Genomic DNA, 18,904 nt, shown 5'->3' with positions numbered 1-18,904 from the left:
ATTTTCTGTGATGCAAAGTCTGGTATAGGAAGACGTCGAAAATATCAGTGTGCTTCGTGTGTATCTTTATATCGCTGTGATACGTTAAAACATTGGCGCAGAATGCTATAGGTGACAATGACGTCTGTGGAGCTGGCCTGTTGACGGAAATAGGGCAAAGAGACTGTAGCGGAGTTAAGACATCGCGCTTAAGTACTATTTTCACCACCATGGTTTAAGGCGTCCCGTCGTTTGTGTCAGGAGCAACATTCTGGTGGCACCATCAATCGAATCGAGTAGAAATTGAAGCGCATCTGATTGCCAGCTGGATGTAGCGCATCAAGGTGCATCTGTTTAATATGTGTTTTGTAAACAGATCGAGCACATGTACAGGGCTTAAGTCGTTCGAAAAAGCCCTTGTAGCGAGAACCAGTCTGACAAACTGGATTTATGTGATTGCTTGTACTTGAACCTATTCACCCCCAACGATGCCACCGCCACACAAATCCGCAATCAATCCATCCACCATCCTTTCTTTCTCGCTCGATCTCATCGCATATCTCTGATCAAAAGCCCATAGACTCAATTCACCAAAGAATGGTCTCAGCACCCTCGCTGTGAATTCCTCCCTAGAGAGTGTAGTCACATCTGTTTCAGTTCCCGCAAGTCCATTCATCTTCGCATCGGCTTTGACGCTGTTCAGGATCGCCTCGAGCTTAGACTGACCTAGAATTGGTTCTTTGTCCAAGTCATCATCATGAGATTCTGAGAGTGGTGCGTAGGATGTTGTATCAGCAAGAGTATCCGCAACGGCTTCAACAAGAGCGGTCGGAGCAGAGTCTGCGGGACCGTAGCGGCCGTCAATGGTGTCAGTAATATACAACCATTCGTGAAGCTGGAAGTCCTCGGGATCCAGTATAACTAGAGTGTCAAGGAGTTTGCAGGCCATGAGGATAGAGTGATTGTTGTATCTATCATGACTTTCGTCATCTGGGACAACGGCAGATATGGAGGCTGTCAGCTCGGAATTTATCACAGGCCAGAGAGAAGCTAAGGAGATAGCGGAAGTCTTAAGGACGAGAGCGCGGAGAACCATGAAGATTTCAGCACGAGTAGCAGATGATGGAGAAGATGATGGCGTCGCTGCAAGTAAATCTACAATCCGATCTTGTAGAATTGGTAGAATGGGGACAAAGTTGTCATCTACACTCGAGAGTATGAGGAGTGCGATGCGACGAAGATTGAACTGAGTCTTGCGATCAGCCTCGAGACGAGCTGAAGCAGCTCCAACGCCAAACATGATACCAGCAGTTGCAGGAGCTGAGATACGAGAAAGCAGCTCAGGCATCCGTTCTTTATCGGTGAATGACCACTGTCTGAGAATTTCAAGCCAGTGATTCTTCATCACAGTTTCAGAGAAAGAAAAAAATCGGGCGTCGTTGAATGCATCTGTTATATCTTTTTTGAGGGCTTTCGAAGAAGTGGCGACTCTCGAAAGTCGGTGAGTTAGATTCAACATCGTGCTGGAAATGTTCGAGGGAAATGACTTCGCGCGAACCGCGGGTCCGACGAGATTTGTGGATATTGCCGTGGCGACATTCATGATACGATCATTGTCCAGCAAGATGATGGAGAAGTCAGGGACGATATCTGCAAGAATTGCAACGACATCTGTAGCTCTTTTCGTACGAATGTTTGCTGCGGACTCTGTATCTTTGTCTTGCACACCCATCTGCGATAGATCCTGCAAGAAACTCTGGGGCCGCGTAGTAAATGTAGCCGCTAGGAGGCGCGTGAAAAGTTCCTGTGACGGTCAGCAAGAGTTAGTATGACAATAGGTTTGATGAAAATACCCCAAGCTCTTTCCTCATCTTCTTTTGTTCACCGAAGTTTGTGTTGTCCACCTTCTGCGCGAGGAGAGCAACCCATTCGAGTAGCAACGGCAGTATCTGTCGATGAGGCATAGGATTTGTCAAGAGATCCTTCAAGAAAGTCGTACAATCTGGCCAGATTTCGTCCATCGCATCATCTTCCAGGGATCTTGTATACTCGACAAGAAATGCCACAAGATCCGTATCGGAGAGTTCAGAGGACAGAGAGGAGGTTCTGGAAAACTCAAGGGCTCCAGGACTCGTCCGGCTGTAAATAGCATTGAAGATTGCTGGTATGGTGTGCTTCGGTTTTGCTCCATTTAGAACGTTCAACAAACCAAGTACTGCCTCAGCACGTGTTTCTGTGCGAGATGACTGGCACCACACAACAGCTAGAGTCTCAAGAGACTCTAAGCCCTCGGCTGCAAACAGATGCTCGAGAATCCTTCTGGCTCGATTCCTTAGCCTGAGTGAGGCGTACAAAAAGCTGGCATAAGACCCGGGATCAGGTTTGCCTTCACCGTAGCTATACCCGTTCCATGACCATATCGAAAAACAGAGACGTACAGTGTCTTGGAAGCAGAGAATCACCGTGAGCCGACTGTTCGCAACAGATGATCTAGCTTGTGGTGTAGAGTCGGAAGAGAAGACCCCGGCAACGCTGCCAAAGAACCCTTGTTGCATCTCGGGACTCTTCGCTGTGGCGGGGCGAGACTCCTCGTCTGTCAGTCGGCTATGGGCCTTCTCGAGAATTTGCTCGAGCCCATCTAAGAGAGATATGATTGTTGTATCTGGTGATACCTGTGAGGTGTGTTGCGAATTCTTATAAGTAGTCCGCAGCTGGGCGAAGACTTCCTCGATCTGACCACAGAAGCTCTCTACCAGCGGTAAAAGGTTTTGATACATGGTGTCTTCGAACATTGGGAGAACTTCGGCAAGGAATCGCACCCAGTCATCAAGTATCAAACGACTCGAAGGCGACGCGAATCCCAATTTCAGACACTCAATGAGCTGAGGCGGTGGTGTCGATGACACAGTTGGTTCACTACGATCCTGAGATACTGATAGACGCCTTAATGTACTGGAGAGATCTCGCGATGCTTTTCTTCCTTGGTCTTCTGTCACTGACTCTGGCTTCAAACTACGAAGCTTCAAAGCAGAAACTATAGTGTGCAGGATCATCGATTGTAGCGCAGGTGGGGATATCCGCACGAGTGACATCAAAGGTATCTCCAATTCGAACTCCCTCAAAGGAGCAGCATAAGGACCTCTAAGGACCTGCTGAAGCACGGCCATAGAGGTGCGATGGAGTTCACTCGTGAGATACACAGCACCCGCGGCCTTCCGTGGCGGGGAGACGGCAAGAGCTCTCATGGCGGCTTGAACAATGAAGACTTGCAGTGTCACCACCTCGGCATTCGCATGCGTAGTGTCTAATGGTGGAACTTTCTCGTCATTGAGAGTTCTCCATATCCTACTCGAGGACAGACCAAGAATGCCGTGAATCAGCCTCAGCTGATACAAGCATTCCTTTATGTCTGTAACGACAGCTGTTCCGGTTTGTAACCCCTGCGAGACTGGCGTTGACTGTAGATTTGTACTTTTCCTCTTTAGAGTATTGAGGGAACGCAAATGTGCACATATGATGTCGAACACCTTGTTCAAGCTTGGTAGATCCTGAAGCCAGTTTTTGACAAAAAGCTGAAGCTCTGAACCGTTTTCGTCAAGAGCATCTAGTATTCGAAATAAGGGTCTTGTGAGAACGGCTTGGATGCCAAGGCTGTTCAGCGTCGTGCAATCGACACCGACCGAGCTGTTCGATCTTGAGACGGGGCGGCTTCCTCTTTCAACATGCTTCTGACTTCGCTCATTGATAAAATGAGTCCAGATGATGGTAAAGCGCCTTCCAGCTTCAGAAGAACCCTCTTTCGGCGAGCCTGATACGTCAGGAGCCATCAATGCAGTAATAGACGCTTCAACTATTCTACTCGAGGATGATAAGGTGTGGAGTTGCCAAAGACATCTCACACACTCGACGTGGTATTTAGGTGTACATGGAGAAAGATAGTGCCATAGGAGCTTGACCATGGGCTGAAGCAAATCAGGGAAATGCGCATCGTCAATGAATGGTTTCGTCGGACTAGCAGATTGGAGCGGGATCAGGACAGTGGTCATCGCCAAGACAGATTTATATGGCATGTTCGAGTCGAGTGGTGAGGTGTTGATCGACTCAAGGGCCTTATGAAGATTAGCCAGTAAGTTCATACTGTTCAAACCCTCAAATTTTTGTGACTTCTGAAGCAGGGTAGAGAGAATTTTCGACGTCGTTTCAAGCATGTCTCCAGAGCGATCATCTGATAGAAAAGAGGAGAACAATGTGCCGGCCAAGGAAGTTGAGTGATGTGCGAGTTCGTCGATAGAAAGAGGGGTATTCTGAACGTCCAAATTTCCTTGTAGTTCAGGGTCGAAATAAAATTTGCTAATCGCGTTAAAGATATCTTTCGTGGTTCGCACAGACGTAGGCTTCGTTCGTTCTTGCGTATGTGATCGTAATGCTCTGTCTGGCAGATGCTGTACTAGCCATTCTGCAAATTCAAGGACCTTAATTGACACTTCTGAATTGTAGAACCGACTTTCTATGCCTTGACCGATGTATTGGATGACCAATATCAACACAGCAATTATGATGAGAGGCATGTGATGGAGGATCATCTCTTCTTCGCGAACGTTGAAGCGGCTGAGGATAAAACGGGCGAGTTTGAGTTTCTGACTAGCTTCGTCGCCTGCAGATGAGTCGGTCCTCAGCGTGAGAACCAGTAACTCAAGAAATTTACTCCAAATGAGTCCACTTTCAACGCCGTCAAAGAACAAACTCGCACTTCGCATGACTTCGTCGACATCGTCTTTACTTGCAATATGGCTATATCGCTCTACGCTCTGTAAGGCAGGGATGAATATCTTCGGCACGACAAGACCACCCACCTCCCAGCGATCCATAAGCGACAAGCATATGCGAAAAGGTCTCGCGCGTACGGATGGCAATGCCGAATCTTTCTTGACCATGGCAAGAATACTTTGCGTAAGTGGCTCAAGCCCATACGCTTCGAAGTATACTGCAGTCTGAGACGAGACCTGATTAGCGTCAATCTCACTGACTTCCTCACTTCCCTGTGTTGGTTCTGGCCCCAGGAACCATGACCATAGCCGTCGGTTCAGACTCATATCTCGACGTGTGACGACTCCAACAGCAGCGGAAACCAAGAGCTCTAGATCTGTCTGGTCTTTGGTCGTCCTGTTTCCACTTTTTTGTATAACCGGGGAATCAAGCGGCAGCTTGGACACAAGAAGATCCAAGAAGCCTCTCTGAATGAGTATTTGATCGTCTGTTAAACCTGCAGCGAAACATCGAATCATTAGCCCAGGCTCCGGAGTGACCGCTGCCTGGGCTTCCAGTGGCATGGCGATCGCACCATTTGCAGTAGGGACCTTGGATCCCTTAGACCCTGGCAAGTCGAATTTCGGTAGATATCGGTTGAGATATGCTAAAGCACCATGTCTCCGGGGAGGATTCGTGATCACGGCAAGGAAAAAACATTGCCAGAAATAAGGATCCTTGGCCTCCTCTTCAGCCGCATCTGTCTCTTTCTGTAACTTTACAGCAGAACCCAGGTGGTCTAGAACTTTAAGAATCCGCTCGAAATCGTCACTTGTCTCTTCTTCCAGTCCAGGCAATAGACAGAGTATGATAGACTTAAGGGCCGGTCGAAGAGCCTCGGGATTCAGAGTGAGGATATGGGACTCGACGAGAGATATGAATAGAGGTCTGACAGTGAGTGAAGCAAACGATGGCAAGGCGGCCAAGCCCGGGAAATAGAGGTTGAGGTCTCGACTTAGTGAGTCTTTCTGGTGACATGTGAGTTTGGGGCTGCTCTTAGCAAAGTCGTTATAAGAGCAGACGGACCCCTAAGATCTCGAAGATCTGGTTGTATACGTCCAGTGCTTTCTGATGCACACCAGATGGCAGCGTTGGGTTCATACATTGTGCGAGACGCGTTGCAATAGTCGGGCTGTACGGAATGGCATCGACTTCACCAGTATACGATTGAACTGCCTAGTCTTGGTGAGCCTCGTCTGTCGTACTCTTGAGCGCATGGATTTAAGGGGATTACAAACCTTCAAGAGGCGTGCGAGAAATGAGATGTAGTCGGCCCACTCTTGCTGAGGCGTCTCGAAGAAGGACAGTGCACGTTCGATACCTTGCGCATATCGACGCAGGTTCTTATCTTTCTTGTACAATCCTGACGGAGAGTTGAGTTAGTGACTTGTAGTACCAGATGTAGCTCATGTCACCTACATACCCTCTTCCGCTTCTCTGCGCAGTACCCGTGGTACTGGTGATGATCTCCCAGAGCTTACTGGGGAGACTGGGCGGCGACCTGGTTCAAGCGTCATGGTTAAACAGCGCAATGGAGCTTTTGTCGCATTAGTCTCGCTCTTTTCCACAGCATTGCGCACGTCAATGTTGTGTAGAGAAAGTGGTGCTGCCTGAGCTTGTAATATGCGTTACGCAAGCTGTCATTTTTGGGTGGAGTCGTTGAGCTCCGTAGGGCTGAACATTAGAGCCCCACTGGTGACCTTGGCCTAAGGCATCAGTTTCACCAATACCGTGTGTCATCGTTGGAGCGTCGTCAGAGCAGTTTCATACTCTTTTATTGGCTTCATGACGCATCTCAGCAAGTTCATATATATCAATGTTTATGATTCACTTTGAGGTTCACTGAATGGCCCATCGGCTCGTTCCTGTGGCTAGTTTTCTCCTTCATAATGACAAAAATGCCATTCAGTGACATGCAACTCACTGCTCTTGTCAGCGGCAGATCTACATTACCTCGCAGCGTTTCCATTCTCGTAAGATTAATATACGGACCGAGTATGACAACCTCACAACCCTACCCGGCTCGAAGCTTGGATGCGAGAGACGGACGCGCATTATGATTCATAGAGGACACCGAGGTGTCAGAGGCTGATTAGTTCGAATAGAACCGCTATAGAATATGGAATCGTACCAGTATATTCCTTTCGACTCAACCGTTGGCCGTAGGTTGTTTCGAGAGACAAGGTCCTGCTCTGTTGAAAGGCACACTTGTAGAATTAAGCAATTAATTCGTACGTTCGCCGTGACTTCTGCCCTCGAAGGATGAGCTCATCAATATCTCTTCACCCTGAGCGACACTGATACCGCGGTTTAAAGCGTAAACTTGCTATATACGGCCAACCCAAGCCAGTGAGATTCCAAAAATTGATTCGACAGAAGATTACACAGTACCAACAGGCTGAGACCGTCCGATTGGCGTTGAAAGCGAGCGACGACCTATGCTGACGAAGCTGACGAAGCAGTTTCTCTAGCCTTATATGGATGTAGCTCTCGCACCACAAACCAGAAAGCGTCTGGTATGGGAGACGGCAGAGCGTCGCTCTTACTATCAATGTACAGCTGTTGTTACGCGTACATGGCTGTGCCGTGGCATTTGTTCCGCTACACCAACACAGTCAGAAATGCACTACAGAAGTCGGAACATGGATGGGTCGCTTCGCCAGCCGATACGCATGCTCGAGCTAGGGGTGAGGTTAGGTATTTCATGTGTTTTTTACAGTACGAACGCAAAGCTACTAAACCCAGTGGTCGGTGGACGTATTATGAAAGAAAGCTTACGGAATTCAGCCGGTGAGGCTTCGCGAAGGCCTAGGAGTATACTGCAGAAATACGACAACGTGACAATGGAGATCACTATACCCATCATCATAGCACCAAGGTGCAAGGACCTCTGAGAAAGTTTTCGATACGACATTATATTCTGAGCACTCTCGAGCATCGAGGCCTTTCCATGGCATGGCGAAGAGTAAGTGGGCTGTGCATCTGTGTAGTTGGGACGCAATGAATAGTGCACCAGAGACTTAGCATCAATTTATTGTATGTATTGCATTTGCTGCGGGAGACAAGAGTACTCATTCCTTGGCTTGCCCCAAACCGCTGGGTCAGAAATTTTCCCATGAAATCGTGGCTTCCCGGAGACAATCAAGGTAGTATCTCAATTTCTGGAAGTAATATATGAGTCATGCAGGACGGTGACCGAGGGCTGACAGTGATATCTTAAGACGGGGCTGATCTGACAACTGACATGATGCATGAATGCAAGCCAAACTTTACGCGTATGGGGCGGTAGGGATACGTTACGAGTTCAAGGACCAGTGATCGCAATATAATACACAACATGATGGTAGAGATCGAAGTCCAGCGGTGACTGACGAAACCTGATCATGAGGCTGGACAGGTCAAAATTGCGTTGGCCTAAAGAGGTTTCTTTTAAGGATTCAAGTCAAGATGATTCCCGCAGGACAGGGTGCTGTCCTTCGATTTCGAGCTATCGGCATCGACATTATCCGGCTCCGTGTCGTATTACGATCTGTCAAGGCCTTTTGTTACTCCCGGGTGCGGGATTTGGATGACACCACTTTGTACTCTGAGGCTCTGATTCGTGAGTAACAGCGCTGTTTTCAGATGCCATGCCGTCCGTCGATCCGTACAGGGTTATCACAAACAGTCCCGGAGGTGTGCAATGCTACTATGTCGTTTTTGGCACGCACCTAGAGCAACACGATTTGTATCGGGCTTTGAGAACTGCAGTTACCGATGAGGCGTCACGAAAACAAGTTCATTCTGTCAGACGAGCGAATGACCGGAGCGCAAATGCCCTTGCCGCTACCTTGAGGTGGAAATCGTAAACGCGAGGTGCTTTGCTGTAGGTGAAAATAACACTGCGCATTGGATGTCTGACCCATGGAGCCCACCCTCGGACGAATCTCGCACTACGCCGTGGGAGAAGGCGAAAGAGAAAGTTTACGATCCGCACAAAGACCTTCGCATCGTAGGCGGACGAGGCAATTCTGTCCGAACGTAAGAAAAATGGTAATCTCGAAGACTGGGACCCGTGATCGCGTGCGTTGATGCGGGACACTGCCCAGGTGAAACCTTGCAGTGGAAAGTCAGACATGCTGTGTCAGCAGCACACTACCACTACACCTGATCACTATTATTTTGGCGATCGCTATAGCTGCAGTTATCATGATAGATGTATTGAAGAAAAGTAGAGGCCAGGCTGCTTCCAAAGGTGTCTGCGTAAGTAGTGCCTAAGGCATGTAAAGTAGCAGTGTGACTGCTCATTGATCCAATTTGTAGTAATGAGCACGACGAAACAGATACCCGAAATTGACGGATTATGGGATCCAAGGGTCTGAAGACGAAGACAAGGAGACCTGCAAGACAGCGCCATAACCTACAAGTAACGAGTTCTCTGACCATGCCATGTCTGTTATCGTGTACGGGCAGAGACCTGGCCTTGGCTCTTGGGTATTAAAGACCCGGGTTGGCGGCTTACCAGATTGGCATATAGAAATGATCCGACTGCTCAGGCAAAGATGTGAGTAGTCACCGTTTCCCCTGTTGTTTGATGCGTTAGAGGAGTCATGGAGTATCTATAGATGGTCGGCATCCAGTCGATGCTGTCAGTACGGAAGGATTGCACGGAGCGGCTACACGAGAACGAGAATCCAGTTGGGTAGTAATTAATAGCAGAGATGAAGATGTAACCCGGCTTGGCTGCAGGATTGTCGTCTGTCAGGAAGCCGACGCTCGGTCCGCTGTAGAAAGCGAAAACACGAGCGAAAAAAAGCCAAGAAGCCACGCGGCTAGCCAGGATGTTGCGACTTGTGCAGCGATCGAGAATAGAAACAGCAGACCAGACAGAACGTCCGATGAATGCGATTCTATCATTAGTGGGATGTGATGTCGAAGCGGTGAAATTGCACAAAGACATTGCTGTGGCTGGGGCAGTGGTCAGGGCTGCTATTCCAATGCAATAAGATATTGAGCAGCTAGCACAGCACACCCAGGAGGAATAATGTGATGTAGCAAGTCAGATGGTGTGATACAGCGGACAATAGGAGCCTGGATAATTCCAATGTGAGAAACAGTGTCCATACAGATAGTGTATATTGATTAAGTGGTTGATCATCGAAGTCGAGGGCGAGGTGATGTTGACGCGCAGGCGGGTGGAAGATGCCGAGAGTGGGTGGAAGAGCAGCCCACCTGAGGCTGCACAGCGCCAGGTCTGAGGTTGGAGGTGAGTACTTTGTTGCTTAAGGCTAAGTCAGCTAATTTTACTAGCTGGGTGCATGGGGCCACGGTACCTATGTAGTGGAGGTACTGGAGGTACTAGAGGTACCTCCACCTTTGGATAGGTAAGGTGCCTAGTACTACTACTACTACTACTACCTAGTGGGTTAGTCATCGTTTGCGTAGTAGTAGGTATGTATGCAGCTAGCTGGGCAAGTGCACGCGGTCTGCGCTAGACGGAAGTACCAGATCCTACCTGGTAGCGGTATTAAATATACGTACCCAATGTTCCAAGGTTTTGCCGGTATGCACGAAAGAGGTCTGTCAGGCTGTACGAGTGGGGCTCAGGCATCACAATATTAGACCTGCTTTGTTAGCTTGCATGGGTTGTTCACTCCGTAATTTACAATAAGTCCTGCTTGGCGTGTACTACGTACTGCCGGGGGAAGGGGGGGGGACCGGGGGCGTCCTGCGTGCATCAGTCAGTCAAGGTGGTGGATCCTCTCTCGCAACGTTCGGTGGTGAACTCGGACCTTAACTGCGCTGTCTTGTCAGTCGAAAAACCTTGACTTGACCTTGACCTGGACGGAAGCGGGACCTAGACCTGGGCCTGGAGCTGCGCATTAAAAGAGTCGTCATTGTCGCATTGCCGTCATGTAGCGCGCTTTCTGCCATTCTCGATATATATCGCCTGCCTCTGCATACCTACCTACCTACTACCAGAACTACTGTTTCCTGGGCCCCAACTTCCACCACCTCCAATGCCATGGTACTGTTTATATCATAGGTCCTGTTTACTTTAGTCTCATTCTATGCCATCTATTGCACCATCAGTCCCACACTCCAAGCTCCATCCCAACCAGGCCTTCATTTATTTGCCCACAACTACTTAAATTCGTCATTGCCCACTTTTATATATTCTTCCTCCATACATTTCCACCCACCTTCACAGTCTCCATGAGTTCCAGAAACTTGTCACTCGGCTCGAGTGTAGAAGCTGTCGAGCGCAAACGGGTTTGCAAGGCGTGCGACCGCTGTCGGTTGAAAAAGTCAAAGTGTGACGGTTCACAGCCGTGCTTGCGATGCAAAAGTGACAATGTGTCATGTCTCTTCGGCGAAAGGAAACGTGCTCAAGACAAGGTCTATCCAAAAGGGTAATTTTGATTTCTCGTCCTCTCACCAATTCCAAAGCTGATATACCTGCAGCTATGTAGAGATGTTGGAACACCAGCAAGCTATGCTTGTTCGTGGCATGCGCAACCTTTATCAGAGGTGTGTCGCCCATGGTTGCTGGGAAGGCGAGCCCTTGGAGACACATGAAACGACCGGACATCCACTTGTTCACAGCATGCTTCTTCGGCTCGACGCCCTATACATGGTTTCCTCTGCTGAATTCGAAGAGGGACAGGAGCACATCCGTTATGAAAACTATGGCCCCTTCGAGGAAAACTACCCAAAGATGAGGACTAGACTACTAGAGCAAGGTGCTAGTCTACGAGATAGACGTGGTGCCTCTATAGGCTCCGATTCCGATCACGGTAGCTCCAATGTCGCCTCACCTATTTCTCCCACTGGCAACTCCTGGGAACAATCAGTCATCACTCCTATCACACCCCCAACAAACGATTTCTTCCCACAGGCGCATCAGCAAAGCATCAAGCAAGAGCCTACACACAATAGGCAAAATTCATTCAACTGTGCAGAGAGGCAGAATTCGTACAGCTGTGCAGATGGCCAAGATTCCTTCAGCAATCCGAACTGGGCATCGACGTCAGCAGTACCAGATATGCCTATGCTAGCAGCAGAAACCTGGCCCAACAACGACACCTTCTTCGGGAATCCTTCCATGCCAGAGGACAACATCTTAGCATATGACCAGCCTCAATATTTGTTCAATAACAACACGCAAACAAATACCCAATGGGATCAATGGGCCGTGCCTGAGGAACAGCGAGACTACTCCTACGGTTTTGGCAACTCATGATGGGAAAGCTATTCAATTCTTGATGAAGCTAGCTCAGATTAGCTTTTACGAGAATGGCTAGACCAATCGTCTCAGGCAACTTCACGAATTACGACCACCGCACCTCAGGAGCTGGAAGGGATACCACCAGCGGCAAGCTATGTCAATGACAAGCAGTTGAGGCGCACTGGAATTGATACATTGGGACTGCTGGGACTCAGGCGTTTTGGGAAACTGTATAATGGGACGATGCAATGTGTCCAAATAGATTGTGCATATGAAGCACACATCTTTGTCGATGGTGTCTCCAACCACTTGTACGGTATCTACAAGAGTAGTAATAATATTGATACCCTGTTCATCTTACTGACTCGCTCCGGCCTCGACGTACTCTCAATGGCATACAACTGACCACTACCTGACGTGTTAGCGCCTATTCAGGTCTCACACTTGACGTTATGGAGTAGTTTTCGAGGGCTTCGCCGTTGCTTCTGGCGCTATTGGAACACCGGCATTAGCAACTCTGTCCTTATCACGTGCCTAGTTCTCAGCCCAAGTCAAGATGTGTGTGGATCAAAAATATCTGTTCAGGCACAGGCCTCGCCTGGCTACTTAACGGCAAGTCCCGAAATATGGCGCCCGTTAACAAGCACCGCGTACGCAGATAATTGGGCTGAGGCTTCGAAAAAGGAATGTGCAGTAGTAGTCCATGGGTGCTAATATTGATAGCGATAGTGATCGAAAGTGAGAAGCCTGGGGAACAAGCCGATCGGCGGTCGGAGCCTTCTTTCCCAGTATACCCCTCAACGCGCTCCCAACACATTCATCTTCAGTCGCGTTGCATTGATCGCTCGCCGACGTCATTTTCACTTTGATCTCCTTCATGCTCAATCGATCTCTAGAATCATGCACTTTTCTTCACAATTTTGGGGTCTTGCCTCCGGTGGGACGTCGTTTATGCACGATGTAGCCTTCGCTCTAGCCACACAATGATCTCCCGAACAAGGATCCCAAAGATCGTGCCCATAGGCTAATGTTCTTCGACATGCCGAAAACCCACCCAGCCAGTGGGCCCATAAAGACCTGTTGTTTCGCGCATCCTCTACGAACTCGTCCTCGTCACATCTTTCTCCTTGGTATCCTCATACTTCCCCGTAAGTGGCGCATATTCTCCGCCCTCTGTCGAGTCCCAGATTACTCAGTACAGTGGTACCTAGCCCTTGTAAATCGTTTATGAAAAGCGCTGCGATTCTTCCGACTCTAATGCAACCTTACTCATCCCCGAACATCATAAGCTGACTGCAACATTATTAGGCACGAGAGTCCTGATTCGCGGAATTCTCCGCCATCGACAAAAAAGTATACCCCGGTCCGCCATGACAAGCCCTTTGCCTTCAGTATCATTTCTACCTCTCGGGGCTATAATCAAATCCATAGAAGTTAACGGCAAAAACATAGTGCAGGGGTTCCCAACCTCTGCAGACTACGTCGCTCACAATTCACCGTACTTTGGAGAGACGATTGGGCGTATTGCGAATCGCATTTCGAGTGCCCGAGTCAACCACCTCAATAGTCAAAGCTACCAATTGAGCGCGAACAATGGATCCAATAGTCTACATGGTGGTGTGAAAGGATGGGGCAAGAGAGATTGGAAAGCAGAGAATACCAAGCGCGCGAGCATCGATGGCACCGAAAGAGACGCTGTGTTGTTCACATTGACAAGTAAGCATGAAGAAGAAGGCTTTCCTGGGACCGTTGAAGCCAAGGTCTGGTATATGCCGCACATCACCAAAGAGGACGGAGTGGATAAGACTATACTTGAGATGGAGTACGAAGCGCAGCTGATTGGTGACGAGGTCGGCGAAACTGCTGTGGGAATGACCAATCACAGGTAGGACCGTTTTTATTATTATTTGCACAATGGCTATGTGTTCTCACTCATGTGACTTAGCTACTTCAATCTCGCCCAAGCGCCTGATATTAGTGGGACTGAGGTCACTTTGTCTACGATTCACTATCAAAAGGTCGACGACGGTGGAATACCGACTGGCCCGATCATCGAATATCCGGGCTTGGCCAAGGACAAGACCTTCACGCTTGGTTCTGAGAAGCCAGACATTGATGACTGCTTCATATCGAATTTGGACCCTTCCAGTATCCCTCTAGACACGCGCCCACAGCCTCTAGACTTGAAGGCATCTTTCTACCATCCAAGCTCGAGAATTCATCTCGAGGTTCTCAGTACAGAGCCCGCTTTCCAGTTTTATACTGGTAAGTATATCGATGTCCCTGCTGTACCGGGCCAGCCAGCCCGCGGCAAACGATCTGGATTCTGTGTGGAGCCTAGTCGCTATGTCAATGCTGTCAATGTCGATGAGCACAAAAGCATGGTGATCTTGCGACAGGGTGAAAGGTACGGCACGAGAATTGTGTACCGCACTTGGGAATCATAAGGCTACTCTGCAAGATATCTCCTAAGGCTGGCTGGAGTGAAACAGCATACCACTAGTTCCTAATGACTCACGTGATGGCGTGTTCTGTTCAGTTTGCGCCATAAAACTTTCTGCTAGATCTATGAGCGATGTCGATACGCTAGTACCCGCTGGGAACTGGCTTTGACCTATTCTGGCCCTCGAGTCATTTTTACTTATCTGAAAGCGGCTTTTAGTATTTTCATAAGTTCCTTGGCGAACAGCCTACCCTTGGCATCCTTAGCACCTTTATCGTGGTAGTATCCACTCTAGGTAGCATAGTAGTCGCTTTCTAAGGACATGAGGTACTTGGAACAAGGGTTAACAATTATTTCATGTTAATACTTGTACACCTAAACAGGTAAAAGACGTGCGGCCCAAGGCCAAAATTTAAGTAGTAAGTCAAGAACTGCGGCCCAATCAATATAATGACTTGGTATATAAATTCTGCCTGAATCTGGCCAAAACGTGAAGAGCTAAATAATTAATGGGTCACTTCCCAGGAACTGCTGTCGCATTTTTTGCACGGAGAGGGCTCCACCTTCCTACGTACCTACTACCTATATCACGCCATGCAAGTTTTGGTGCTGGCTCGAATAAGTCTAAATCACTACGCGCGCTAAGGCTATTGATAAATTCTCCTACCCGGGTGGTTGGGTGGCTGGGCGGCTGGGCGCAATGCCCAACGCAATCTACAAAGCAAGACTACCGTGTATGTCATGGTAAAATGGTTAGTGATGGCCAATCGCGGCGGGGCCAAAGCTCATCTCCGTATTTCTTTTCTTTTCTTCCAGGGTCGACAGAGAAGGACTAGCGAAGTTCAACCGATCACTTGGATGCACATCTCCACTACAAGTCGGTAGGTAATGTAGTGTAGTGCATAGTGCATAGTAAGTAACATGGGGTAATAGGTAGTAGTACAGAAAAGGCAAACACCACTGCAGTATAAGCTCATGCAACGGTGATCCGTGGGGCATAGTACTCCGCTAACCATACTCCACACTTGCAATAATCCTCACAGAACCCACTCCTGAACTCCACAGCCCCCCCCTTGCTCCGACTCCACATCAAAAGGGCGAGCAGGTTTAGTCAAAGTCAACAAGTCCTTGTAGAAGTCTTGGCGAGCCCCCCTCCTTGGGCAATTCAACCTTTTATCTACTTACGTGACTTGTCCAGTCCTCCAGCCATGATATTATCATTGACATTATTCATATAATTAGCTTTAACTACGGGTGCGGGCCGGTAAGCCTTGAATCCCCGGACTGGGATCCTTCTGCTTCTGCTTCTGCTTCGACCTTCCTCTTGTAGATCACCCCCCTCCTGGTGTTTATCTGATCTGATGCATCATCAGGATCAAGAGTCGATACTCATTTGCATCATGATTTCATGTCCATGTTCTCCCGGCGGATGTCGGGCCGCCCGCTGCATGATCATGATGGTGACACGCGCTGGACATGATGCATGCCGAGATGATGATGATGATGCAGATGGGATGCAGATGCGTGCTGTGATGTTGCCTCAGGCATATCTATCTACCTGTCTCGCCAGGCTCTTGTCTCAGCTGATTGTGCGCAGTGCATGATGTACCAGGCACGTGCTCCGGATTTAACAGAATAACATAACGCCGGATGTTGATGAGTGAGTATGATTGGGATGGTCTCAAGTGTGGAGAAGACGCGTGCCAGGCCCGAGCGGAGCTGTATCCCTCTGCTTGTACCCCGGGCATGCTTCTCTCGGGGTTAGGTAGTAGAGCATCTCTTGACTGCTCGTAATTGACGAGCAAGAGTCACGATGCACACATCGCAAAGGATACCTATACAAGCATCTGCACACACCTACCCTTCAAAGCCCTGGTCTGCTTAGTCATAGATGCGCGCAGGCAGTGCAGGGCAGGTATTCCGCGACGTTGGGTCCGAGAAATGCGAGAAGTTGAGCGGGCCCAGGCGAAGTGGGGCGCGTGTTTGGAGCTATCAACATATGAGAGGGGGCTTGGGTTGTTTTGATTGGATCGCTTGGTTCGCCGTTGGAGCGGATGGATGTGTGCGTTCAACGCACACAAACTCTATACGATGGAACACGAGCTGTGGGGTGGCTTGGCTCTTCTTTGGCCGAGTGGTGCGTGTACGACGTACTCGTATCTTGACAATGAGATTCTGTGTCGTGTGCTGTGATGGTTCTGTCCAGAGCTCATATGGTGAACCACGATCTGGATTGGTCTGTGTCTATGTTAGTGCTTCACAGTGCGCTGCTGATTGGTTGCATGTAAAATCTCTGGTACGGCTGGAGTAGATACGCCAGCCGTTCGTGGTCACGTTGCTCATTCTTCTGACGTATAGACATATCCATATGCACAACATATAGTGAAGTCGCTATAGTGGTAGTCCTTTACAAGTAAGCAAAACCTTACAACCGTGCATACATGGATGGATGTAAGGGAGCCACTTACCTGTTCACTATCTGCGTATCATGACTCATGCATTATGATAGACGCGTGACTATGTGAGCCATATTGAGGTACTGGCGCACTGAAACCGGTACGACTATCTATCCCAGGTCGCAGCAGACTTGAAATGTGCGTTGTTTCTATTTTCTAGGCACAGCCCCATGAATGATACGCGTTGTCCTGGGGACCGACTAGAAAACTCCACAAGCATTAATTGTCAGTTCGTCTCCTGAGAATCTTATCATATCAAGACCTACAGCGTTTGCCTATACAAGCTTCGTGCATTGCACTTCCATCGATCCAATTTACTCGCCCTTAGCTGACTTGCTCCCGAATAGGACAGACAGTCCGCCGAGCCTGATTCAACAAAAGCGCACTGACGTCTGATCGATGCTTGCGCACAAGATCACCTTGTCTTGGAGTTAAATCAAACTGGGATGGCCCAATCATGCCTATGTGAGTGTTTAGTTAGACCCACGGTACGGGTGAGAGGACCGGCGGTCCAGGCCGCAAACCACATGGTATCTGCGGGAAAGTACTGCCCAAGGGCCGCGTATCGCACCTATACAACTGGCTGTTGAAGAGCAGTGGCCATGCTTGTCCAGAATTGAGAGCCCCGTGGCCACACAATTCCAGGAACGTGGTCCGAATGAGGGGGAAAGTGCAGTTGAGACTTTCGAACGGGTTGGTCCCTGAGGTGACAGAGAAGGTTTTGGCGATATCGTCGATGGGATTGATGGTGCAAATGTGGTCTGCTTGTAAGCAAATCTTGACAAGTGCATTCCGCAATATGGTTAAGTCCCGCAATAGGGATGATTTGAATACTATATTTGTCGTCAAATCTACCGCCTGGTGTTGCTCGAACGCTCGCTTTCCTGAATGCTCGTGCTGTGCCATCGTCACTCATTTGTGCTGCGTACACGATGAAGTCGATAAATTGCGAGTCGATTTGCCGAGACACAACTGCTCGCATCCGACTCGGATCGTATGCGTTGTGATGCTCGGGTTCTTGTCGCGAAGCTGCAGGCTCGACCGGGGGCTGAACAACAGGGACGCGTGAGCGCAAGATGGTGTGTCATGCGGCAGCTGGAACCGAGATCTGCTGGCTTGGTAAAGCTTGGCTCAATAGACAGCTTTGGGTTCAAAACTTAGTCATCATCGATACCCGCTAAGACTCAAAGGTCCCATTAGACTATTAGTCGTGAAGGAGAAAAGTCGAAATAGGAATATCACACTGTCGATGACATCGTCTTTCTGTAATAGCTCACCAGCCTCAGCTACTCACCACTGATACACTCGCATCGGGGTTTAAGATGGTTGCGAACAGTCGAATGTGGGGCGATCGTTTGCCACCGGGATCTGTCGTCGATGTAGAGCTCACTGAAGGCTTACTCCAACCTCTTCGTACCCCCATAAGCTCGGTGAATGGCACACCAGACGTTGCCGATGAGTGTTTTTAAGCAGTGGTGTAGTCGTGGTTCGATTGCTGTACAGTTCGCATGTGTCCCTGAGATCCACACTGGGGTCTGCACAACGCCTGTCCATCTATGCGTTCAATGCTTGTTATCTGAGTGATGTCGTGACAGTAGTAGTATATACATGACCTGCCGCACGGAATGTAACGAACCATCATAATGATAATCGAGCTTGGCAGTAAAGAATGTCTGTGATGACACATAACCATTGCGAGGATCCCAGAATCTGCATTGATCATAGGCGCAGTGTACAGTCCGAATAATAGCTGTCCTCATGCGACCAGATTGGCGCGCTAGTGTCATCACACGAGGATTATTGCAAGGAGGCTGGATGCTCAGCTTCCAGACAGGGGTAATCTCTTGACCGCGCACCAAATGTGGATCGCGAATGCGGGAGGGTATGCTTGCCCGGAGTGGTGCTGGGTACACGGCATCCCCTCGACAGAATCGTGGTAGGCTCAGCGAGCTTAGAGTCTTGGATGAGGCCTGCGACGGTTTCTGAGATCTGGATTACGACGAGGTCGTGGCT

General features: G+C 49.0%; 4 protein-coding genes across 4 annotated transcripts; 2 read left to right on the top strand and 2 right to left on the bottom strand.

Moving 5' to 3' along the window:
- Positions 1-451: 451 nt before the first annotated feature.
- Positions 452-6,302, bottom strand: EJ05DRAFT_483328 (cellular morphogenesis regulator dopa; the record flags this gene model as incomplete). Its single annotated transcript, XM_033745243.1, has 5 exons — positions 452-1,783; positions 1,833-5,780; positions 5,812-5,961; positions 6,024-6,148; positions 6,209-6,302. 5 exons carry the CDS (start codon positions 6,300-6,302, stop codon positions 452-454), a joined length of 5,649 nt encoding a protein of 1,882 aa, XP_033603342.1.
- Positions 6,303-10,549: 4,247 nt separating this feature from the next.
- EJ05DRAFT_508127 (uncharacterized protein) lies at positions 10,550-12,343 on the top strand. Its single transcript, XM_033747982.1, has 2 exons — positions 10,550-11,177; positions 11,230-12,343. The coding sequence occupies exons 1-2, from the start codon at positions 10,981-10,983 to the stop codon at positions 12,005-12,007; spliced, it is 975 nt and encodes a 324-aa protein (XP_033603341.1). The 5' UTR covers positions 10,550-10,980; the 3' UTR covers positions 12,008-12,343.
- Positions 12,344-13,121: 778 nt separating this feature from the next.
- Positions 13,122-14,874, top strand: EJ05DRAFT_473473 (galactose mutarotase-like protein). The gene is made up of 3 exons (XM_033743409.1): positions 13,122-13,195; positions 13,301-13,877; positions 13,938-14,874. The coding sequence occupies exons 2-3, from the start codon at positions 13,363-13,365 to the stop codon at positions 14,437-14,439; spliced, it is 1,017 nt and encodes a 338-aa protein (XP_033603340.1). The 5' UTR covers positions 13,122-13,195; positions 13,301-13,362; the 3' UTR covers positions 14,440-14,874.
- Positions 14,875-16,316: 1,442 nt separating this feature from the next.
- EJ05DRAFT_497460 (uncharacterized protein) lies at positions 16,317-17,797 on the bottom strand (the record flags this gene model as incomplete). Its single annotated transcript, XM_033746536.1, has 4 exons — positions 16,317-16,424; positions 16,590-16,673; positions 17,282-17,352; positions 17,416-17,797. 4 exons carry the CDS (start codon positions 17,795-17,797, stop codon positions 16,317-16,319), a joined length of 645 nt encoding a protein of 214 aa, XP_033603339.1.
- Positions 17,798-18,904: the final 1,107 nt, after the last annotated feature.

This window comes from Pseudovirgaria hyperparasitica (genome assembly GCF_010093815.1).
Source record: "Pseudovirgaria hyperparasitica strain CBS 121739 unplaced genomic scaffold EJ05scaffold_3, whole genome shotgun sequence".
In the NCBI taxonomy this organism is placed as follows: Eukaryota; Fungi; Ascomycota; class Dothideomycetes; order Acrospermales; family Acrospermaceae; genus Pseudovirgaria; species Pseudovirgaria hyperparasitica.
Note: the sequence above shows the minus strand (reverse complement) of the source record. Positions and strands in the feature narration are given on the sequence as shown.